The 26,456-nt window shown below is 36.7% G+C and overlaps 1 protein-coding gene across 1 annotated transcript; it reads right to left on the bottom strand.

Annotated features, from left to right (window-relative positions):
* Positions 1-1,378: 1,378 nt before the first annotated feature.
* Positions 1,379-20,285, bottom strand: LOC125648462 (neo-calmodulin-like). The gene is made up of 4 exons (XM_048875572.2): positions 20,009-20,285; positions 15,927-16,070; positions 10,871-11,116; positions 1,379-1,878 (listed from the first exon to the last, which is right to left on the bottom strand). The coding sequence occupies exons 1-4, from the start codon at positions 20,085-20,087 to the stop codon at positions 1,841-1,843; spliced, it is 507 nt and encodes a 168-aa protein (XP_048731529.1). The 5' UTR covers positions 20,088-20,285; the 3' UTR covers positions 1,379-1,840.
* Between the last annotated feature and the right edge of the window lie 6,171 nt (positions 20,286-26,456).

Raw genomic sequence — 26,456 nt, forward strand, 5'->3', positions numbered from 1 at the left:
TGATTTTCCTAGGTACTTGGTCGAACTCCTTCTCCTGGTCAATGAAAGCCAAGTATAGGAGTTTATTATACCCCCCGCAAACGAAGTTTGGGGGGTATACTGGAATCACTTTGTCCGTCCGTCCGTTTGTCCGTAGACGCAATTTGTCCGAAGTTTATTTCTAATACCGCTGGACATATTTCATTCAAACACTTTATTCTATATATTATGGAGTTGTGCATCTCCTATTTTCATTGAAATATTTTAACAGTTATAGAAGTTACGCACATTTTCTTTTCATTTTGGGGGTTGCGCACTTTGTCCAGAGTTTAATTCTAATACCGTTGAACAGATTTGATTCAAACTTTATTCTCATATATATATATATATATATATATATATATATATATATAATGTAGTTGTGCATCTTCTATTTTCATTGAAATATTTTAACAGTTATGGAAGTTACGGACATTTTCTGGTTTGGTTGTACTTGTAGTAATAGACACAATTTGTCCAGAGTTTATTTCTAATACCGTTTTACGCTCATAAGTCAATCAGGAATTGAAGAAGTGGAAAGAAGTTCAACAATGAAGTTCTACCAATACTTGAGCTAATATCATTTATTTACTGACAAAGTAAAGTTGGTATAACATAATGATCTTTAACAAAGTGAATATAAACTAAAGACTAGAAGAATTGACCAGGGATTTGCAATCATAGAGCCTAAAATGTGCCAAATAGTATTCATTGTTTATATTAAGCATATTTTTAATATTTCATGTACTGCTGTACTGTAGAATATACACTTCTGCATTCACATTGATTGCCCTGTAGATAATGTGAAAATATCCAATGTGCTTGCATTACATATTTCCCATCATCTTATATGTCCCGCGGGGGTATTAGTCCCATTAGGACAGTTCTAGTTGGTTACGGTGTGCTTTACTTGCATTTGTTGTATGATGAATATGGGGTCGATGGTTCCTCTACCTGGCATGAAACCGAACTACATGTCATCAATTTGAATTTGGTGTCTGATCAGTATTTCCACGAATCTCTCAAAAACACCCATTATTTGGTTAATCAGCTTAAGGCCTCTAAAGTTACAGCTATCTAGAGCATCACCCTTGCCTTTGTATAAACTGATTATGTAACGTTCTTCCCATTCTGTTGGAATACATCCTCCTCGAACAATGACGTCAACGAGATCACGTGTCAGTGCTACACCAGCGCTGCCATTAGGCCTTATCTCTGTCACAATGCCTGATGGACCGGAAGCTTTACCCAACGCCATTTTGCTGACTACTTTTTAAAAATAATTATGGTAAGAAAAGCGAGACAGCATTCGACCTACATGCAGACTGTATTTGCATATATGTTCATTGTAACGACCGTAGAATTTGCAACATCATTTATTTCATATCTAACATTCAAATTTCCAAAAAGAAACCATGAATTCATTGCTTCACATAGAGAAAATATGTCAGATTTAAACAATTTACGTCATGTAGATGATGACGGAAGGACATTAATATGTAAACTACATATCTAAGCATTAAAACAATGTTCAATGGACACAGTTAAAGGATTATCTTCATATACAGGTAATAAGTCACTCTTTCAGGTGAAAAACGGGTTGGAAACTTTTTAACAGCAACATATATTTGTAGATAAAAATCATTCCTTTGGAAAAGGTGTCGCAAAAACTCTGTGCAAATGTTGTCATTGACAAGGAACACAAACGTAACTTAACACTCCTTATCTCTACCATATATATAAAACTGAGATTTACAGAGACAATTCGCGCTACTTCAGTGTTGCAATCCTGATTTCACATATTCCATTGATGGTGCGATGATCAAAATACTACATTGCATAAATCGGAATCGATGAATTCTACAAAAAAGATAATGAAATGTATCTTTCATTTTGTTTCCTGTAGTGTTATTTTCAAATACATTGTATATCAAATATAATCAATGAAAAGTGAAGATAACGAGCTGTAATCAATTTCATAACTCCTATAAGCAATACAAAATAGATAGTTGAGCACACACGGACCCCTGGACACTCTAGAGGTGGGATCAGGTGCCTAGGAGGAGTAAGCATCCCCTGTCGACCGGTCACACCCGTTGTGAGCCCTATATCTTGAACAGGTAAACGGAGTTATCCGTAGTCAAAATCAGTGTGCCAAGAACGGTCTAACAATCGGTATGAAACACGTCACATAGTATTTTACCTAATGAAAGGCTGTATTGTTCGTCATTCATCATCGTGTTTATAAGACATCGAAAGCAACTTGTTAATTACTCAAAGTTTATGTACATTGTAAACAATGTTTATGTTAATTACCGGGTGTTCCTTTGTCTTGGTAGACTTGTTAATTACTAAGGTTTTATGTACCTGGATAGTTTCGTTAATTACTAAAGTTTCCGTTCCTGGATAGTTTCGTTAATTAATAAGGTTTATGCGTCTTGACCGCATTGTTAATTACTGAGAGTTGATGCACCTTGACAGTATTGTTAATGAAAGAAACCAAAAGTGTTTGATTGAATGTATCTTGTTTAACGTCTGTCTTGAAAAATATGGAGACGTCACCAAGACCGGTGAAGGGCTTCAAATTTAGGCCTATGCTCGGCGCTTACGGCCATTGAGCAGTGAAGGTTCTTTAGGCCACAGTGTTTTTATTTCTTGGTTTACGGATCCGTCGACCCTAATTTCTGGGAAATCAACCCCAAAAAAAATCCAAATTTCAACTTTTTTTAAAATTCCGCCGATTCTATACAACATGCCAAACCGAAAATAAAAATAAAATGCGTTTTAGATTTTACGAATAGAAAATCGTAAAACGCAAGCCTATTGATTTGTACTTGGTAATCACTTTCGTTTAGCGAAATCGGTATTGCAAATCGTTATTCCGTATTTTTAAAAAACCTTGTAAACAGATATGGCCACCGATGACAACGAAGCTTATATCGTTCTTGTAGACAAAACGGATGGAATTTCATCGCGAAAAAAAGAATTGGTAAAAAATAAATCTTTCACAAACAATTGGCGATATTCTTGCTGGTAATGTAGACAAAAAATGCAGTGCTGTTTGGGTGTCCAAGGGTGATACCAAAAACAAAGATGGAGGTACAGTCGTCAGTGACTTTACCACACCAATACATGTAATCATAAATGTATTTAAATGCATGCACGTGCATTTCTGTCGCCAGAAATCCTTGCAGGTATTAGAACAGGGTGAGAAATTGGCAGATGCGTTCGATATTTTGATGAACTTCCGTAAGAAATACGACAAATTCCTAGATGAAAGGTATGTGCATTTCTCGAATATTGGTATATCTTGTGTAGTAGTGGAAAGAATTTGAGTATCAAATAAATATGAAAAACAAAACACACTTTTTCCATAAAAGGTGATAGAGAATTTCAAGGGCATGTCTTTGTGGGGAAATATGGGGTTAAGAATTAAATTACTTCATCGGATATAAACATTCCGACATCCAAAACTAAGGAATTACTACATGAAGTTGTAGTTTTATGCTTATATCAAATTTTCTTTCATCATTTTTTAAAATTTGTAATTGTAAAAGCTTTGTTGAGCATATACATGTATACAGCAAAATTATTGAACAGCATAGTATAAATACGGGATACACATGAAAGATTAGTTTTAAATCTCGTGAACATTTTGCTTTCCCTATTGGCGTTTATTCATACATTGCCGACTCGGCCTAAAACAGCAACAATCAATGGCCTACATTTTTGCAGTTACTCCCCTTACACCGGAAGTTGGGGGGGGGGGGGGCGCTAACGATTGAGGTCCTAAGCTTCACATAAATAGTATTAACAAATAGTGTATACTAAAGCTTACGTTACCAAATTCTTTAGTATGCCAAGTTTTATCAGGTTGTAATATATCTATGACAAAAAACAAGGTTTAATTTCTTGGATTTTATGGAGAAAACTTTTTAAAGTATCCACTTTGTCAAATTGTAGAGTTGAGGGAGGGGGGTATAGGTGTATTTGACGTTTATTTCTGTCCAAATTATACAATTAATACCGAGGATATTTCAATAGTCGTCTGTTTTAAAAACAACAGACGCCTAGAATTAAAAGCACAATGAAAGCATGTGATACAATCAGCACGTAGCATCGTTTATAAAGGGGGGGGAGGGGGGGTAGAGAGAGAGAGAGAGAAGTTGATTTCGTAATATTGCCTAAAATTTCTTGACAGGTAAATTAAAAAAAATAATCCAAAGCTCGAGAAGGAAGGCGGCAAGGGTTGATCTTTCAGTTCCATTCATCGGTTATACATTTCCACTACCATTCACAACATGGTTTTTTTAGGGGGGGGGGAGCTGACTATAGATCTATCTCTGCATGTAAAAATAACCAAGTTTGTATGTAACAGTAATAGGAGGTAGACCCATTGTTGCTAGGAGCCTGATGATTGTTTTTCTGCTTATTTGAGTAATTGAAGTGCAAGAAGAGGTGTAAGTCGATGTACACAAAATCTAACTTTCAAAAATTCAAATCATACGCGAAAAAAATATTTTAACAAAAATATTACACTAGAGATACCAATTCGAGATAATTAAAATGCTTTATTTTTTGGCACCTAGTGTACATTTAGCAACAAGTAGTTTTGTTCAGTGTGAAATGATAATTGATAATGTACATACTGTATGCGTTGGTTTTCCATGTGTTTTTAGGCATATCGTATTGCATGTTCTTTTGCGTTTTAGTTGTCGAAAATATTGATAAAAATTCATAATGAAGAATTGCAGATATACTAGAGACATCATGACTCTGATCTAAAGAAATCGAGGACTAGTTAATATTTACTTACTTTGTTACATCATTACCATACCTTGCTTGCGAGAAAACCACACAAGGGACACATATACATGTAATTAGTGACTAAAATATTATGTTCAATTATACTATTTTTAAGTCATTACACTTAATTCTTAGAAAAATTCCTTAACTGGCAATTGATTGCGATCAAAAATTGTAAATTTTCTATTTATTCCTTATATGACACCGTCAACTAAGGACCGCAATTTGCTGCGTGCCCTCTGTAATCAGGGGGAAATAACTCGCATAGCATTATGAAAAATGTAGGCCATTAATGATACAAATAAGTTTATTAAATATATACATCAGTAAAACGTATTATCTATGTTTCTGCTGGATACATTTGCCAAGTGAAATGTACTACACAATCATTTACTGTGGTATGATCGAATGTATACACATGTAAAAACAACTTGTCAGTCCTACAGCGAGTTCTTTTTTTTTCAGCATTCTAGTTTTCTCCACTGTTAAAACAATCCCAACTTCTATGAATTAATTACAAAGCAGACAAACAAGCATATTCGATGTCTATATTAATGCATATCTTTACTTCCAGGAAGCCATTAAATGCCAAAGATCGGCTATTTAATGATGTCCGAAAGGTAATGATTGATCAAAAAGCAGGTTTTACTCCAATGCAGGTTAACTCTGTAGGTAGAAATATTCTGACCCCACTTTCCAACACAACATGGTACATTAATCCACACCTTGAAAAGCTGGAGGCACGTGGGCTTATTTATCCAGAAATGTTCAGTCATCTTCAAGGCTATCATGATTGGAAAACACAACGGAAAAAGAAACCTGTAATGTCTGCTGAAATTCCATATACATTGTAGATGGAATAACTGATATTCTGATGTATCCATGGTTTCTACATTTCGAAAGGCCTGTACTAGTCTTACAGAGGGTTTGACCAAATATTACAAATTCTTGACGGATCAACAGCAGAGAACTTCACTTCACCATGCTAGTAAAGAGCCATTAAGATCTCTTTCTGACAATTGGGTCAATCGTACAATTGAAGGTAAAAGAAATGTATTAAAGAGTACTTGATCCTCGAGGAGCGGCTTCAAGAAATGCTTGGTGGATCTAGAGCCTTATGAAAGGATTGTACGCAGGAAGTGGATTGAAAATATCCAATTGTCTCTCTCCATTTCTTTATATTCTTATCAGCATGGCAATTACTTAGGTAATTGAAATTTTGCTTGGAAGTTACCCAGTGATGACAGCAAAAGGAATGGCATGAAAGAGCTTCAAGTCATAGAACAGATAAAGGAAAACATACCAATATGTTCAACCCGACAGATGAAATCAGAGTTCATAAACAGGTACTCAAAAACTGGGCTTAAACCAGGAATTCTCAGAGATATGTACATATTTCTCTCAAAAGACCAATCTGCACCAGAATCATTTGAACAATGCCAAGTTGACCAGCGTGTTTTCAAATGTTTACTTCAAGCTGATGATCCTGGCCTGCTATATGATCTCGGAAAAACAATGGAAATCCAAGGTGTGAAGAACTAGAACCATTCTGGCAAGAAGTAGACAAATTTCTTAAAGAGCAAGCCATAGTTCATGAGCACAGACATGGGGATCATCTTTATATGCCATTTGCAATATCGCTATCTGATCTACGAAATCAGATCGCAGCACGATTACCTGGAGATGCTAGACTGCCAACTTTATCAACAATCCGCTATAATTTCTGGCCACCAAATCCATCACAAAAGAGTGCGCTTAACTATACTGGCAGGTTCAAAGTAAAGCTTGCTGTTCAGCAGAAACTCTTTCATGCATCACATGATGACAAGCGATATGAAGCCCACCAGTTCTCTCTTTTGAAGGAGATGGCAGTTAAATGGAGGGACCACTCCAGGATGATCCGTCTTGATGACAAAGCAATAGTGCCAATTGGGGAACCAAATCATCCAATTTCCACAGGTGTGCGTCCCCATAACAGATCTCTTGCAGTACATGGAGCTTCACTTTCTACATTGGACCACGACTTCCATGTTTGTGGAATTGTGCCCTCTGTTCTGTTCCATGTGAACATTCCAGAAGACAGTCGTGATAGCTTTTATGGTGGCGAGGTACATGTTTCCCTCAAAGACAAGGTATTCCAGCCTTCCTCTGCTATTCGTCATGCCACAGAATCAATTTCAATTCTTCGAGGTATTTCATCTGACATCAATCTAGATGTTCCTCTGCTTTTTGTCTTCACTGATGGGGGCCCAGAGCACCGATCTATATTCTGGAGTGTACAACTTTCAAGCATTTTGACCTTTATAGGTTTGGATTTAGATATGCTTGTGACTGCAAGAACTGCACCAATGGCTAGTTATCAAAATCCAGCAGAAAGGTGTATGAGCCTGCTCATTTTAGGGCTTCAAAACACCTTCTTACACAGATCAGAAATGTTAGAGGATTTTGAAAAGAAATTGTTCACCACAGGTGGTAAGAAACCAAGGTGAAAAGCAACCTGAATTCAAAATAGCACTCATTGCCTCTACTGGTACAGTTATTTCCTCCCTAAAAGAAAGGCTTGGCCGGCTGAAGTGGAAAGATGGTGAAGTCATAATGCATGATGCTGCACAGGAAACTGATGTAGAAGAAATACAGAATCTTTTCAGAATCCTTGACTATGTTGAAGAGGGGATTTCATTTGAAAAACTGAAGACAAAATCATCTGTGTCCAGCTTCAAATGCTTGGAAAACGTTGTGACCAATCATACCCGACAAAGGCAGTACACTTTTCAAATTAAGAAATGTGGAAATTGTCCGTACTGTGTCGTTAACCCAATTCGGATGTCAAGGGAGGACTTTGCAAAACTACACTGGTTACCTAACCCAGTTGCAGTCGAAGGAAATGTAGATGAGTACAAAAGTTTTGATGAAGTTTATGGCAGTGAGACTGATGATTCTTCAAGACCAAATTTGAAAAGCAAACCTCAACCTACAGAGGCAGACATGAGGCGTAAAGGGGGATTTGTGGCTGCTAAAGCAAGGTCCTTCATCCTTTGCAAAGAGTGTGGAAAGAAGAGTTATTTATAGTAGTAAAAATCTTACTATGACACAGACAAGAGCTATACAACGACTTGAAGGAGAGCTAGTGTATGTCTGTGGAGCACCATTGTTTTCAGACGGTCCTTTTAAGGATGTGCTATATGTTAAGGAGGCCCTGAATTGCTCTTCAGATATGGAAGCCACATATCATTCAGAAATTTTTAGAAAGAATCCTCCGGTGTGTTTCTTCTGTGGAGACACGGAAATTACAGTAAATGATATAATCAGAGATCTGAAGAAGGAATATGGCATTGTAAGACCAATCTGCAAAACCTGTTTTGACCAAGGAAAGCGCCCAGCTGTTCGCAATTCTCAAAGAGCAAACCTTGGGAAAAGGAAGCGATAAATGAGTACATTTTCATACTTTGTTGAAGTGTTCCGAGTGAACCTGACAGTCGTACGAAATGTGATATGCATTTTAATAACATTATTACTACTTTGATTTCATTGGTTTATCATTTCATCTCATATAACAACTACAAACTAGTACTGATTTCCATTTTATAACTTACTTTCTTTGTGACATTCATTTGTGAGTTTTTGTTAATATTTGATCATTATTTCCTTTCTATTCACAAGCCCAACAATCATATAATTTCATGATATAGTGATAGGACCTTGCACATTTTCTAAGCTTATGTTTTGCCAAAGTGTACTGTTATACACTGAATTTGAAATTGGATTTTTTGAATTCATACTAGTCACTCATAAAAAGTTTTAATACAGTGTACATGTTTTTGTTATTTGTACTCACGAAATGATGTTATAAATGATTCATTGAAAATAAAACAACAATAGATATCAAAAATATTTATTTCATTTTTATTTTTTATTTCTTCCGACCGACCCTAATTTTTTGGGGGAAAATCAGTAAACCAAGAAATTAAAAAACTGTGACCTTAGCGTGCCACACCTACTGTAACACGGGACATCCGTTTTTAAGGTCATATCCGAGGACCCGTGACATTCACACCTGATGCCGAGCCTTTGGCGATGGAACTGTCACTACACATGTACCAGTTTTAACGACTTAGGTCTGTCGCGTCCGGGATTCGAACACCGGCCTTCCGCATGCAGGGCGAACGCTAAACAAGCTCACATACCCCACGCTCCAACATTGCTTGACAATGCCTCACATGATGAATGGGAATGCTATGCATTACTGCAAGAACAGGAGAGACGGTCTCAATGTTTTAAATTCAATAGTGGCATAACTGCAACAAAAATTATTGAATCAGAATTTCCTGGGAATATGCACATCTACCCAGTGTATCCTTATCAACTACAAAGTTTCACGAAATTCTGTTGAGCGGTCTCCGAGGAGTTCCGCTGACAAGAACAAGACAGACGGGCTCGAAATGTTAAGTTCAAAAGGGGCATACATGTAACTCTCAAAAATTATTGTATCAAGATTTCCTGGGCATATGCACATCTACACAGTGTGTCCTTATTGACTACATGTACAAAGTTTCACAGGACAGACGTGCTCCAAAATCTAAGTTCAAAAGGGCATAACTCCCAGAAAAATCAGTGAATCAGAATTTCCTGGGAATATGAGTGCGGCCTTATTAACTACAAAGTTTTACGAAATTCTGTTGAGCGGTCTCAGAGGAGTTGTGCTGACAATAAAGGGACAAATGGACGGGTCAAAAACATTATACCCTCCGCGACTTCGTTGCGTGGGGTATAATTAATGAGAGTTGATGTACCTTCATAGCATTGTTAATTACTGAGAGTTGATGTACCTTGATATCTAATTACTAAGGTTTATGTTGCTGGATAGTTTCGTTAATTACTAAGGTTTATGTACCTGGATAGTTTCGTTAATTACTAAGGTTTATGTACCTGGATAGTTTCGTTAATTACTAAGGTTTATGTACCTGGATAGTATTGTTAATTACTATGGTTTGTGTACCTGGATAGTTTCGTTAATTACTAAGGTTTATGTACCTGGATAGTTTCGTTAATTACTAAGGTTTATGTACCTGGATACTATTGTTAATTACTATGGTTTGTGTACCTAGATAGTTTCGTTAATTACTAAGGTTTATGTACCTGGATAGTTTTGTTAATTACTAAGGTTTATATACCTAGATAGTTTTGTTAATTACTAAGGTTTATGTACCTGGATAGTTTTGTTAATTACTAAGGTTTCTGTACCTGGATAGTTTTGTTAATTACTAAGGTTTCTGTACCTGGATAGTTTCGTTAATTACTAAGGTTTATGTATCTAGATAGTTTCGTTAATTACTAAAGTTTATGTATCTGGATAGTTTCATTAATTACTAAGGTTTATGTACCTGGATAATTGCGTTAATTACTAAGGTTTATGTACCTGTATAGTTTTGTTAATTACTAAGGTTTATGTTCCTGAATAGTTTCGTTAATTACTAAGGTGTATGTACCTGGATAGTTTCGTTAATTACTAAGGTTTATGTACCTGCATAGTTTCGTTAATTACTAAGGTTTATGTACCTGGATAGTTTTGTTAACTACTAAGGTTTATGTATCTGGATAGTTTTGTTAATTACTAAGGTTGATGTATCTGAATAGTTTCGTTAATTACTAAGGTTTATGTACCTGGATAGTTTTGTTAATTACTAAGGTTGATGTATCTGAATAGTTTTGTTAATTACTATGGTTTATGTTTCTAGATAGTTTTGTTAATTACTAAGGTTTATGTTCCTGGATAGTTTCGTTAATTACTAAGGTTTGTGTACCTGGATAGTTTTGTTAATTACTAAGGTTTGTGTACCTGGATAGTTTCGTTAATTACTAAGGTTTATGTACCTGGATAGTTTTGTTAATTACTAAGGTTTATGTACCTGTATAGTTTCGTTAATTACTAAGGTTTGTGTACCTGGATATTTTTGTTAATTACTAAGGTTTATGTACCTGGATAGTTTTGTTAACTACTAAGGTTTGTGTACCTGGATAGTTTCGTTAATTGCTAAGGTTTAAGTACCTTGATAATCTATCTTCCCGTCACCATCCTTATCGATGTATTTAAAAAAGTCCTCTATTTCTTCGTTTGTTATATCTTTGTTTTTGTGAAGGAGTACAGCTTTCAGTTCCTGTAACGTTAGAAAACCGTCGTTATCCTTGTCTATGCATCTGAACGCAGCTAACATTCGCTCTCTTTCGAAGTCCACTTCCTTGAAGTTTTCTCTCATTATTGCTACGTATTCTTTGAAACTGATGAAACCATCATCTGAAAAACACATGTATTCTGCAACAAACCTTAAATTTTGTCTTCCGTGAACGTGATTGTGTGTTATACGATATAAGTATATCAACAATATATATTATATACATGTATATAAAATTCCACTCTTTCATTCCCAATCTAAATAAAACTAGCTGTTCTGAATCCAAATTAGATTGGTTCATGCCGGCTTTTTATTCGAAAGGAATTCATAATATTAAAAGTCTGTTTGTGCATATTCCTCACAATAAATTAAAGACCAGACTTTTTAACATCATATAGACAGTTGTTCCTTCAACAAAAAGTGGAAAAGCAAATATTCATATCTAGTGACCAGTCATCCAAAAGCTTACTTAAACATCACTCTGATTCTACGCACAAGTATTCTGATGTTGAAGTAAAAAATATGCTGGAGTTGCTCATTGACAATATCTTCGTACATGTAGTATTTTGGTATCAGATCTTCCAACAGTCTGTTGGATTTCCATGGGCACGAAGTGTGCTCTTTTGTTAGCTGACGTATTGTATTCGTATGAAGCATAATTTATTCAAAAGCTTCTACATGAGAAGAATATCTACTGTGACCTTCAACTCGACATTTAGATATGTAAATGACAACTGGATATACCAGAGGTGGGATCAAGTGCCTAGGAGGAGTAGGCATCCCCTGTCGACCGGTCACATCCGCCGTGAGTCCTATCTTGAAATATCAATTTTAGTGACGATGGCCCTTTATGTTTTTGAAGAAACGATATACATGTAAGCATCTATATTGTTTTTCGGTCAAAATACGATGAGAGCCGATAACAAAACGTCAAACTACAAGAGTTGGTGCGAAATGAATTGTATATATTTAAACAACTTTGTTACATAAGAACATGCAAGAAGAAGCCAAACCTCCCCGAATGTTCAACTACAGAGCACATTTAATTCAGTAAAACAGAAGCGTCGTACATATATAGGTATCTTAAGTTAACACTTACGAAATTCCGAAGTCTGAATTTATTTGTAAGATAAGAAGTTGTGCCTAAGTGTTCCAACAGTCTGAGATAGATATTATATTGTTTAACGTCCCTATCGAGAGTATTTCACTCATATGGAGACGTCTAGACTGTTTAGTGTTCCCAGCGAACAGTAACTGCTCTGCCCTATTGCTTGCGTCGTTAGGTAGCTTAAACATCCTTTACGCAATATGAGAGGCGAATTTCAATATCGCACTATTTTTTTTACAGATGCCTGGAGCATAACGAACTGATCTGAGAGGCATGACAGTATCAGTGCAGATGTTAATAAGAAATGTGTATTGGTGTCTCGCGGACACGAGAACGGGTATTCTAACCTACATGTAGTTATTGGTGTCTCGCGGACACGAGAACGGGTATTCTGACCTAGTTATTGGTGTTTCGCGGACACGAGAACGGGTATTCTGACCTAGTTCAATTAACCGTAATTTGGGAATGTGTGATATCATGGAATTCAAAATTGGTAGCAATCAATTAAATTTATCGAAAAATATATTGACGTTCAAAGGGGGTACACTGTACCAGTGTGTGGTGTGTTTTTTTGTGTGTGTGGGGGGGGGGGTGTTACGTGTCTGTATATTTTTATAGAAAGAAAATGGTTAAACTTTAGTTTCTGATATCTTATATGCAATACTAGAATACGTACGTATAATTTCGTAGAGACATCATAATAAATGATATTTTGTAAGCTAACTGCAAAGAAACTCAACATGTGTCTGCTGATAGTTTATCTCAATCAACTTAATCATAACATTCATCAACGTGCAAAACACATTCCTCGTGTTATGGTATTTTGTCCCAATAATGAAAGAGTAGACAACGTAAAAATTATGTCCCATTATATTGATTTAGGGTGCCGTCTATTGATTTTACTTGCTTTGGTCATTAAAGATCATTAAACGCAAATCATTTTCCTCGAGCATGGAGCTGTTATGCAAATGGTTAATAACACTATAAAAACAACGACCGACAAACAAAAGAACGAGTTCTAGATAGTCATTACAGTCAGCGGTCACGACGTCCATTTATCATCAGTTAACAAAAGTTCTATGCACAGTTAAGCACACTAGATACAATGTCAATTCAACCAATACTTAAAAGGTCACTAATTGTGTAATAATGCCAATATTTGATTTTAAAAACCTAATAAACTATGCTAATCTATATCAAAATACATAATCTCGTGGCACACTTAAGATCGCTTAAAACCGATAATACTTTTCACGTATACTTGTAATGGTTTAAAGTCGTCATTATCGGTATTTCAGATGTTTTCTTGATAATGTAAATGATATGCAATAGAAATAGTTCCATATTAAAGTCAATGGTATTCCGTAATTTATGGTAATCACAAATACCATATAAAAATATTCTAATCGGATTTTCCTTTTTTCAGAAGTACTATTTCAGAATAAACTAATTTCTTCTCCATATCTAAAACTTGTCATTCTGCGTTAACTTAGCTGATCAAAAACTTTTAGTCAATGGGTCCTCTGAAATAAATCTTACTTGTCAATGGGATGTGGGGTAATGGGATTTCACTGGGATACATCTTGATGAGAAAGTGCAAGGTCTTAAGATAATACATGTACGTCATTGATACACTAGTTTCTCCAGAATCTTGAAAAGGGCAGTTTTTCCTTTCCACAAATTCTGAACAAGATTTTTATAATCACTAATTACATGTGAATTTCAAAATTACATGTATTCTATTAATCTTGATCACAGTGTCAAAACATTTTAGCACTTTGAAATGACATTTAAAAAGTGCAAGCAAAACAAAATGCTTCATTTCTGATGTTAAATCTAAAGAAAGCACGAAATTGTTACTATAGTCATGTATTTTTCGTACAAGAATTAAAGTTAATATATTTCTATATTCAAAGATTTTATAATATGTTGATTCATTGTTTGTTTATTAATTTTCGATAATTCTTCATTCATGTTGAGACCTACCAGCTTTAGACCCATGCTTAGCGCTCAGGGCCGTAGCACAGAGGGTTTTTCAACGTGACAATCCCTGTCACTGACACGGCTCCTCCGGTTTTAAGGTCTTATTCAAAAGACTCGTCATTTACACTTCTAAATGCTTAGCGTTTGGCGAAAGAACAATCACTATATATACATATGTTTGCGGCGGGACTCGAACTCATGACCTCCCTTTTATTTGATAGTTTGTCAATATTCATAAGAAGAGTACCGCAAACGATACATAATACGCTCGTGAAAATGCTTACGGTTCGGTTTGTATTCTGTCTACAAGGTTTTCCTACTAAGGGATACTGCGACCTTGAAAAACAATAGGCATCTTCCTCTCATCATGGTGATCAAACATACTAAGTTGTAATATCCTGGAGCTTGTGGTTCGGTTTGTATCCTGCCCACAAGGTTTTTCTACTAAGGGATACTACGACCTTCACCTTTGACTTCTGATCTTGGAAAACAATAGGCATCTTCCTCTCATCATGGTGATCAGAGGTACCACGTTGTGAAATTCTGGAGCTTACGGTTCAGTCTGTACCCTGCCCACAAGCTCCGGGAAGACGAATAACGAGCGTATAAAAACGGACTTAATTCAACAACCTGTAATTTTCTCAAAAATGGAAGAAAATCAAAATCCTTGCCACATGCACATATTCAATACCCATACAAACACTCTGTAAAACAAGATGGTCCTCAGTTGAAAATTGTGGGAGGAGTTAACCGAACAAGTATGAATCATCCATATATAACAATAATTTTCAAATGAAGGGGGAAAAACTCCTTCAAGAGAGATCGAAATGGATCAAAATTGCAACATGATCTAGAGTAATCCACAAAGAAGCTACATAGCAAGTTTCAGCATAATGTGACAGAGAAGTGAAATTAGAAAACCCCGCACGAACGGACGGACATCGCTGTACCAAAAAGACAGGCATTTAAACAAGATGTGTTTGTGAAACACAAATGCCCCCGATAATGGCCAAGGTCACAAGGACAAATATCTTGGTACCAATAGAAAGATCTTGTCACATGAAATGCTCATGTGCAATATGAAAGCTCTAATATTTACCATTTAGAAGTTATGACCAATGTCAAATTTTTAAAAAGTAGGTCAAATGTCAAGGTAAAAAGGTTTAGTACCCACAGAAAGGTCTTGTCGCAAAGAATACCAATGTGAAATATCAAAGCTCTAGCACTTACTATTAAAAAATCATTAGCAAGCTTAAAGTTTTCAAAATGTAGGTCAAACTTCAAGGTCAAGGTCACAGGGTCAAAAATTTTAGTGCTCACGGAAAGGTCTTGTCACAAGAAAGACTCATGTGAAATATCAAAGCTCAAAGTTATTAGCAAGGTTAAAGTTTCAGACAATTACAGAATGACAGACAGAATAAAAACAATATGCCCCCCGATCTTCGATCTGGGGGGCATAAAAAGGTGAAGAGAATTGTTCACACGTGTAGAAACGTCACACGCTGTAGGTGAAGTGCCGCAAACTTTTCTTTATGCATGCCACTGAAGGCGGTGGCAGTGAGGGTCGCTAAACGCTTCAACGCTTACAAGTATTCGTCGCTATGGTAAAAATGCTTCAGTTGTTGAAAATTTGTCGCTGCTACATGTATATTTTGTATCGCGCCAATTAAAAATAAACATATATGGCTTAGGAATGACGCATATGTTATAAATGTACCCCACACAATCTCTATGACGTCAGTATTGACAATTATTGTCTGCGGTCCGACGTTAGATTTCATAAACATACATGTAGCTCGGAAAGATCAGCCCCTTATTTAAGGACATTATTAAAAACTTACTGTCGGTGTCCACCTCCCTCATCATGTCATTGATATCCTTCTCTGTTGGGTTCATACCAAGGACTGCTGAAGCCTTAGTCAGTTCCAGTTTAGATAACCTTCCATCGCGATTCACGTCTATCTCATCGAAGGATTTCTTTATTTCTTAAGAAGAAAATGAAATCAAGTATACTATACATGTGCTTGTGGGTCTTTGCCTAAATTGGAAATGAATCAACTATATGTGTTTTAGTTTTTATCACATTAATTTGAGTAACGCACTCGCTGGGTAATTCTATCATAGGAATAGTAGAACAGATTATACCATCTCTATGTCCTAATATTGTAGCCTATATTTGATATGTTTAATATTAGTTTGCTTTGTTTCTTTTTTATTAACGAATTTGTGAAATCGTTCGGTTGTCTTCTAATGGTTTACCACAACACCGTGTATACTCATCTTCCCACGTTATACCAATGGCCGCGTCCGACCTTTCCTAGAAAGTATGACAAAAATAGTTTTCAAAATATCTTGGTTCCGCTTCTGACTTATATGCATTGTGTAGCCCTACGATACCAACTCAAAATCGCGTGAATTCTTTTGAAATATATTTACGACCAGTTTCACACCATTCCTTGTAACAAGACAATGATTGATTGTATATTGTTCAACATCCCTCTCGGGAATCTTAAACTCATATGGAGACGTGACATCATAAATGAAAAAAAAAACGTTTGACATGCTTTTTTTTTTTTTTTTTTTTTTTTTTTTTTTACATAGCAAACTTCCATTTGTATTGCGTGTTCTTGATTGCAAAATACCGATTACAATAGAAAGCAAGATTATTTTCTGCAATTGGTCTATCTTTGATAAAATTAATAAACTATTGAATAATTTTTCTACTGTCGGTTTATATTTGCAGAAAGAAAAATGCAGCAAAGTGAGAACTTTTTCACAAAATCAAAATTTGCTTCCTTCTAACAGGAAATATCACCTAGCATCTTTTCGTACTGACACGCAAGAAAGACGCAACCCTAATTAAACGTCAATATATATTTTTTAACAGCAATACTTTATCATTAGCAAAATTGAATTTCATTATATCATATCCATAAACTCCACTTTTTTGGCACACTGTTTTTCCCTATAATACCTCTAAAACTTCATTGTTATTTCGGAATTCAAACATTTCGGTTGAGCATCACTGAAGAGACATTATTTGTCGAAATGCGCATCTGGTGCATCAAAATTGGTACCGTATAAGTTTTACATCCAAATAATTCATGTCACACTACATATTATTGTGTCTGCGAGACACCAGTATCCTGATTTAATAGCATATGCACGGATACACACGACATCATTTCACGCGTTTAAGACCAGATTGCTTCAGGTACCTGATAAAAATAGTGCAAATTTGTTTTGATATTGCGTAAAGACTCTGGCTACGTACATGTAACTATGCACGCGACAGGGCAGTGCAGTTATTGTTGGCCGGAAACATCCAGAACGCATTGGTAAGAGCTCTAATGTATACAAAAACAAAATATTTCGTCTTTACCAACGCCTTAGATTGACTGGTACACGTGCCAATCGCCCTCGAACGATCGACCGAACGCCTTGTGAGATTGTAGCATTTGTGCGACCGGTTTAGATCAATAACTGCACAAAAACTGAAAATTAGACACCAGGGACTCATAATCCACGATAGAGTGCTGAGGCGTGTATCCGCTCCTGTGGTATCCAGCCGTGTCTCGTTGCAATGGGAATATCTCTTTGTTGTCGACTTCGTCCATATGTGTTTCTTGTGCAAAGATGACCCGTGCAATCTTCTTAGACAGATCAAGATTCATATTCATTAGGCATAAATAGGTGTGTTTCCGGTAACCCTAAAATTTTCAGGTAAATTCGAGTTCTTAATTTTAAATTACGTACATTTTGTTTCTAAAATTAAAAAAAAATCTAATAAGTTCGGGCTCGATATTCAAATTATCGGAAATTAAAAAAAAAATGGCGTAGTCCATGCTTTCTGGCAATCTCTCACCAGAGGGCGTTACGCTACGCTCCACAACACCTCTGTTATCGTCTAATTTTCAAGTCTTTGAAAATAAAATAAATCTGCATCATTTTCATAAAAAAAAAACATACATTTATGAGTTAAAAACACATTGGTAGGTATCGAAACGCTGTATTACGTTAGTGCAACCTTCATATTTATAGAACTATTTTGTCTTGTCAAATGTATTATTTCACTTTCACTTCGTAACTATGGACTCTACATTAAAAAAAACTAGCGAGATTATAATGATGAAAATCTGACATTGCACAAAGAACAGAAACGTGCCTTTCTGTTGGAGTCAAAGACGTCATTTTGTCCGTGCGAGATCATGTGGTTAGCCGAACTATTTATCAGATGATAACAGAGGTGAAAGTGAAGCTTGCGTAGCGAGCCCTCTGGTGAGAGAATGGCTTTCTGGTTCTGCAGTCAGTGTGTTGTCTGTCAAGATTAAAAAGTGTCAACATCAACAGGAAAACCAAGGTTTATGGAATCTTTTGTATACACTAGATTCGTGAACGAAATTTATAATCGTCATACAATGGAGACAGGACTGAATTCGTGGTGAAATGAGGGCAAAACATTATACATCAAATGAATCGCTGTTTGAAATACCGGGATGAATGACAGCCAGTGACGTAGTAAATATGTGGAATCGGAATGCATAGAACAGTATTTTAAAAAAGATACCAGGAGACAGACGGTGGGGAATGCAATATCTGAGGCTATGACGAAGGCAGTAATAGCATTCCAGGTGTTGATGTCTGGAACACGAATGTACCCAAATTAAAACAGAGCAGGTGTTTTTAATTCATAAATGTTAACCGAAAATATTAATGTTCTGCAGTAGAGATTAGCGAACACGTGATGCTACATGTACATGTCAATACTCACAAATGCATATATCGTGTATAAGTTTCTTCCCAAGTGATACATAGCAAATATTAACTGAATCTAAAAAAAAAAAAAAACTACACATACATTTGCCTACCCCTACCCTATTTTTTCAAGGTGTAATCGGAAACACACATATATTTTTTGATCTAACCATTCAGATGGACGTCAGTGAGCTTTTCGTAGACTGTGATAGGTGTGGTGGTGGTGGTGGTAGCGTTATGGTAAAATCTGATTGTCTGAATGATTGAATATTGTTTTACGTCCCTCCCGAGAATATTTCACTTATATGGAGATGTCACCACTGCCGGTAAAGGGCTGCAAAACTTAGGCCTATGCTCGGCGCTTATGGCCATTGAGCAGGGGGGATCTTTATCGTGTCACACTTGCTGTGACACATGACCTCGGTTTTTACCGCCCCATTTAGTCGCCTCTTACGACAAGCAAAGCGTACTGAGGACCTTTTCTAACCCGGATTCCCACGGGATTATCTGTAGTGACCGCAAAATCCGCTTGGGCATCATTGATGACAATTTGACAGTTCCACGGTACATTGACACAGCTCTGCAACCCGTCATCGTGCCATTAGTCCGCCAGCACAACTAACTGTTTCAACAGAGCAATGTCCGATGTCATGTTACTGCGACGTGGAATGGACTAACTTCACCAAAACCATGTTAACACGTTACCTTGGCCCCCATACAGTCCCAATATCTTGCCAATGAAAGGTGAAGATAACGAACAGTGATCAACCTCATAACTCCCATAAGCAATACAAAATAGGGTCTGTGTGGGACATGTCTACGCATTTGAATGCACCTAAATCCACTAGAGAACCTGCCCACGTTGCGATAGGTACTTCTGAAAGAGTGGTAGAACACCCATATGGCACCAACAAAACATGTAATGAAATCTGTGCATCGCAGAACTCTAGGAGAAACACACGCTAATGGGGGGCATATTCGTTATTGTATCATCTATTGATAGTAAAAATTAAACGATATACATTTTATTTCAAAATTCTATTATTACTGAAATTGGTATCATCTGTTGGTAGTAAAAATTAAACGATATATTTCAAAATACTATTATTACCGAAATTGGAGGTTGCGTGTAATAAAAAGTCCGATTAAAAGAATATAGCAGACTTACCAGCAAACTGTTCGTCATTGAGGTCATTTGGTATGACAAATGTTTCATGAGCCGAAATCCGAACGGTCCGTCTTGCCATCACACCAGCACTGGCACAGATAGTAGTTTAGACAAGCACGATAAATGTAATGCACAGGACAGCCAGGAAGGTATGGAAAATGAACTATTTAGCGCGTACGTAAAATTCCCCTGAGTACCTATACCTGATCTGTATAAAACGAGTGTTGCCTCCTTTAAGATGCTGGCTTCTTCAATGTGTAGACGGGATCTAGAAACAAATTTAAAGTGATGTAGTTTAAAAAAAAACTTTTATTACATCATCGAGAGTTAGATCGGAAACGGCGAATTTAACCTACGCAATAAACAGTGATTGGCTGATGGTAGAATGGTATGAAATGACGTATTCCCAAGCATAACCGCAGGAATTCATTATAAATCGATTTATCATTTAAGAAAATTACAGCTGACTGGAAGTCATTGTCGTCCGATAAAAAACACATCTATACGTTGATTTCATTTCTCCATATACCGCCGCGGTGGTCTAGAGGTAGAGCGTTCGCCTCGCATGCGGAAGGTCGGGGCCGGGTTCGAATTACGGCCGCGACATACCCACGTCGTTAAATCAGGTAGTGACAGTTCCATCCCCAAACGCTCAACATCAGGTGTGACTGTCACGGATCCTCGGAGAGAACCTTATTCAATTAATCAATCAATCGGAGATGACATTAAAAAAGGGTGTACCGTGTCACAGTAGCCTCAATAACCGTAAGCACCGAATATGGGCCTAAATTTGAAGCCCTTCACCGTTTTTGGTGACGTCTCCATAAGAGCGAAAGATTCTCTCAAGGGACGTTAGAACATATACGATCAACCAATCATTAATTCTTTCTAAAATTCCTAATAAAAAGAAATGATTATTATTAAATAATGATTTTATTAAAATGTCTGTATGATGTAGCTTTTTAACATTGTTTATAGAAATTGTGCTTAGCTCATCTAATCTGTAGGTATTTTGTTTAATTCAAAAGTTGAGAAATATCAAATTAAACAAAGCCTTTGCATAATTATTTGTGGTGGATTCACTATCTTACCAAGCTCTCTGCATATTTAAAACATAATCCTGTTCGCAAAATACCCAGCATGCACACACACACACACGCACCTTCCACAATAAATTAATATGTCATATTAAATCAATCTGTTGGATTTTTCCCGGGTCTGTAGTTTAGGGCTATATTAAATAAGGTCACGCAAATATATATTTTGGGGATTAATTTAGTTTAGCTCGAAAATCATTAAAAGATTACTTATTGAACGGCTTTCTTTGTTAATGTGTTCATGTTTACAAAATGTTTCATAACATATTCACTAATGGTTTTATATCCTATGAAATAATTTACAAGTGGCAGACTTTATAACTTGAATCGGTATTGATTTGATAATGTTATCGTGTTGAACCTCATGTCCTATCTGTCCACATCTTTTCTGACCTATCTAATTTACTCATATGTATGCACCTGGCATTCATTTGCAGGGATCCGTCCAAATGGATTTAAAAGTGTAAGGACAAGAGATTACTATTTCTGCACAAGGAACACTTTTTAAAGTTGGGAATTAAGTCACATTGACCTCGACGTTCAATATAAGTATTAAGCCTGTTCATTGTCTTCAAATCTTTAATATGCATGTATGATTGTGTGCATTATTCTAAAAATAGAATAAATGTATCCCTGTTTTTGTATGCATACTCAAAAAGGTCACAGCAATTAATCTTTGGGAGGGGCCTACATAGGCTATGCCTGTTGCCCAATCCTGTTGAGTTTCTCAATAAATATGTTTAAATTAATTAATCTTCATGAAATTTCATACTTCAAAAAGATTTTAAATGAAAAATAAAATGTGTGAATAATACCTCATTTAAAAGCAGAGTGCTTATAGTAGAAATCTCTCTCTCTCTCTCTCTCTCTCTCTCTCTCTCTCTCTCTCTCTCTCTCTCTCTCTCTCTCTCTCTCAACAAAAAATAGAATGCACGAAATTAGGTTTCAAAAAGTATGAAAACCCAAGACTCATACGAAATCAGAGATTCTAAATCTAAATCAACCAATCAGAATACTTATTAGTATATGGTTTAAACTATAACCATTCCGAAGTTTTATCTATTAATGAGTGTACAAATCATAGAAATGTGGAGAAACTTGCGCATATCACTCTCGGCGGGAAGGCCGGGATTTACACATTGAAGGTCATAAATGACTTATTCAGTCTAGAGGAATTGGGTCAGACAACTGCTTGTGATTGTGTATCAATAATAGTATGAAGCTAGAATGGGGACTATACACCTGCAGAGTGGTATGTACAGAATAGCCTCATGACCCCGATAATTTCTCCAAACATGTGATATCCCCGCTGTTAAATCTCATAAATCGTTCTGAATGGTCAGTTTTCTACTTTCTGTAAGCTGTTGAAATTACCACTTTTGAATGATATCAACTCTACAGAATACGTGACTTATAAAGTTGATTGGCGGAGAAATTTATTAGGTTAGGCCTATTGGGTGGTTGTTCCATTAGGTTAGGCCTATTGGGTGGTTGACTTATAATTTGATTGGCGGAGAAATCTATTAGGTTAGGCCTATTGGGTGGTTGACTTATAATTTGATTGGCGGAGAAATCTATTAGGTTAGGCCTATTAGGTGGTTATTCCATTAGGTTAGGCCTATTGGGTGGTTGTTCCATTACGTTAGGCCTATTGGGTTATTGTTCCATTAGGTTAGGCCTATTGGGTGGTTGTTCCATTAGGTTAGGCCTATTGGGTGGTTGTTCCATTTTCCAGAGCATGACACAATTACAAGCCCTTGGTCGTTTTAAATTAGGGTGCTTTTTAAAGTTCTTGACCAATGTGTGTTCTGTTTGTATGTATCTTAACTAATTTTTTGGAAAATTTCTGAGCACAAATACACATGTACAATGTATTTAAATAAGCGCCAAACTTACTAGTCTGATCCACAGGTGCTTGTGGACAGGACTTCCAGTATCCCCCTTGTATTTTTTAATGTTCAATTCCTTGGGTATTTTGGGTGTACTTCAATAAAATATGTAACTAATGGTATACAGAAATTTCGCACAGAAACCGTTTGTTTTTTTAATGACATATCATCGATCTATTATATTATTTGGAGTTGGAGCATTTGGAACGATGTACAAAAGGCAGTATCAGTTCTGGCATTAAAGGCATTGACAGTAGTCAAAAGGAATCAAAACATAATGCTAGAAGTGGTTAAAAAGGAAATAAACCTCAGCTCAAATATACGACATCCCAACATTGTCCTAATAGAGTTCCAGCTACAATCTGTGCTTGAATACCCTGGTATATTGACGGTGTTTAATGTGTAAGATGCTATATTTGAACAGGAAACCAAGATTTTCATAGATTTGCATAGAGTTTTTGCGACAACTTTTCCAAAGGAATGATTTTTATCTACAAATATATGTTGCTGTTAAAAAGTTTCCAACCTGTTTGGTATTCGGAAGACCTCGTCTCGGGTTTTCTCGTTCTAAAAATAGTTGGCTGCGACAGAAATATTCCAGCATCACAACTTCCGTTCGTTATAGTCAGAAATGAGAAGTGGCGAGGTTAAAACGATGAAATTGAGCGATGTGAAGTAATTATTGCGCACCAAATAGCGATGCATTTAATCCACGAATCATCAGTAGATTTAGAATGACCGTTCTTTTTAGTTGGTATGTGTATTATTGGTGTTTTTTCGATAGGATTTCTCAGCGAGGTGTAGATTTTTTCAACATGTCGCTGGCTGAGTTGCACACCTTGTTCATATATTATGATCGGTGATATGACATTTTTAAAAACGGTTCTATGCGAGATTTGTGTATTCCATTGAAATATATAAACTCTGAAGTTACATATTTTATCAAAAATACGTCCGAAATACCCAAGGAATTAAACATTTAAAAATACAAGAAGGGGGGTACCGGAAGTCCTGTCCACAAGCACCTGTGTTTAACATTACTGACTGCAAAAAGGGTCACAGGTATGTGTATACATATATTTGTTACATAACACTTCTCGTCTGTTTCAACGTCCCAGACATCGATCGGCGCACGCTTTACCCGTGAAACAGCAAAAGTAACTTTATCCCTGTCTTGTTTCTATTGTGTAATTCTGATGTTAGTGCCGCCCATGCGATAACAAGGTGGGAGGAGCTCGTTTTATTACATATGCGATAACAAAACCCTATTGATGATAACCAAATACAATACCTGAACAACAAAAGAAAATCACTGTAAATATGTGACAAGTGAAAATGTTACATTATAGAGAGTACATGATTTGTCTTGTTTTTACGATGCAAAGAAAGTGTGTCACTCCCAGATGATTGCTGATACTACTTGAAGCCAAGTTCTACAAATCATGATGTATGAAAAACACACTATATTAGCTTTTCACAGGTGTGTTGTTATGTACCGTTGGCGGTACTCTTGTTTATCGTGCCAACGCCTGCCGCAACACTACATACCTCCTTTCAAAGTCCATATTCTAGAGACCCGTGATTCTCAGTTCTAAATGCCGAGCGTTTGGTGAAGGAGCAATCGCTACCTATGTTAACGTCTTAAGTTTGACGCGGCCACGGCACGATCGGGGCTCGAACTCACGACCTCCCGATAACGAAGCAAACGCTCTACCACTGAGCTACTACGACCTGTTCAGAGGCTTGGATACCTGCCCTGTGTGTGTTATGATTAATTGAATATTGTTTAATGTCCCTCTTGAGAATATTTCACTCGTATGGAGACGTGACCATTGTCGGTGAAGGGCTGCGAAATTTACGCCTATGCTCGGAGCTTAATGGCATTTGAGCAGGGAGGGTTCTTTATCGTGCCACACCTGTTGTGACACGGGGCCTCGGTTTTTGTGGTCTCATCCGAACGACCGCCCAATTTAGTCGCTTCTTACGACAAGCAAGGGGTACTGTGGACCTATTCTAACCCAGATCCTCACGGGACTTGTGTGTATTATGTGAACCGACTGACATACAGTAGCTTCCGTAAGAAGTTCTACTTCGTCTACGATAGCAGTATCTTGAATAGACTGAGGATCCTTGTCCGCATTGGGTGCTAGCCTCCTGAAAAATCCCCACCGTTTGCGGGATATTACATCGGCAATTTTATTATCAATGCCTGGTATGTGCTGTGTTTTAAACTTTATATCGTTATGCGATGCAACAAGCATTAATGACCTAAATAATGACATTACCCTGTCAGATCTTTATGATTGTTTATTCAAAATGTAAACCAATGCAAAATTATCCACAAAAAAAGTATTTTACTCCGCAATGTCTTGCTCCATATATGCAAAGCCAAATCAGTTGGTACTAGTTCTAGGAAAGTGATAAATAAATCCATTGTCCATGAAAATAACATCCGCAACCTAGACCTGCCGATTTTGCACTGTCAGTAAACAAATGAAAGGTGTTGGTGGTAGTCCACTGTCTATCTGGGAAGTATACAACCCCATTGTAATCGTCTTAAAAACGCAGCCAAGTAACCATATCTTCCCCATGGAGCAATTCATTCTAATATTATGGTAAGGTTTATTTAAATTTATCATTTCATTTTAGAAACGTCGATTAAATGCCTTAATCCCGGGGATGGCTTTGCTAAAAGAAAATCAGTTTCCCAACAATGGTCTGGAGGTCTGACAATATTGTTCTTTGACACCCAGTACATTAACAATTGCGTGACATCCTTGACCTTGTTGAGAGGAATTCTTATCTGCATAATGACTATATTTACTTCGAGGTCAAGAAATATCAAACATGTGGTTGGTTGTACAGTTTTATCATTATTTAGTGGGACCCTCATATCCCTGCATCAATCCTGAAAGGTGCATATAAGGGAAAGACCGGTTTGTGTTTGGATTGCCTATCAAAATTAAGTCATCCAAATTATGGTGTACAGTTTGCAAATATGTGTAAAGAAAGTGGCGAACATCTCAAATATTTTGCAGGAAATGACACAACCGAATGGCAAACATTTGTTATAATATCAATTACCATTGAAGTAAAATCAGACGGAATGCGCCTTTCACATCACACTTTACTATGGTTGTTCCTATACCTACCTGTCTTATTGTCTCAATAACCTTATATTATCAAACAAAGTGCATCTAACAGTTGTGTTAACACTGATGAGCGGTGGGTAAGACAGACATAACTACGGATAACTCCGTTTACCTGATCATGATATAGGGCTCACGGCGGGATGCTTGCTCCTCCTGGGCACCTGATCCCACCTCTGATGTGTCCAGGGGTCCGTGTTTGTCCGACTATCTATTTTGTATTGCTTATAGGAATTATGAGATTGATCACTGTTCGTTATCTTCGCCTTTCATTGATCACTGTTCGTTATCCTCACCTTTCATGCATTATCAT

This window comes from Ostrea edulis, chromosome 6, assembly GCF_947568905.1.
Source record: "Ostrea edulis chromosome 6, xbOstEdul1.1, whole genome shotgun sequence".
Taxonomy (NCBI): domain Eukaryota; kingdom Metazoa; phylum Mollusca; class Bivalvia; order Ostreida; family Ostreidae; genus Ostrea; species Ostrea edulis.

What these genes read in the sequence shown, in the direction of transcription:
- LOC125648462 (XM_048875572.2), bottom strand. Translation starts at nt 20,087, where the DNA reads ATGGCAAGACGGACCGTTCGGATTTCGGCTCATGAAACATTTGTCATA. An exon ending in CAATGACGAACAGTTTGCTG is followed by an intron (nt 16,071 to 20,008) that starts GTAAGTCTGCTA and finishes TTTCTTCTTAAG; the next exon opens with AAATAAAGAAATCCTTCGAT. An exon ending in GAGGGAGGTGGACACCGACA is followed by an intron (nt 11,117 to 15,926) that starts GTAAGTTTTTAA and finishes TGTGTTTTTCAG; the next exon opens with ATGATGGTTTCATCAGTTTC.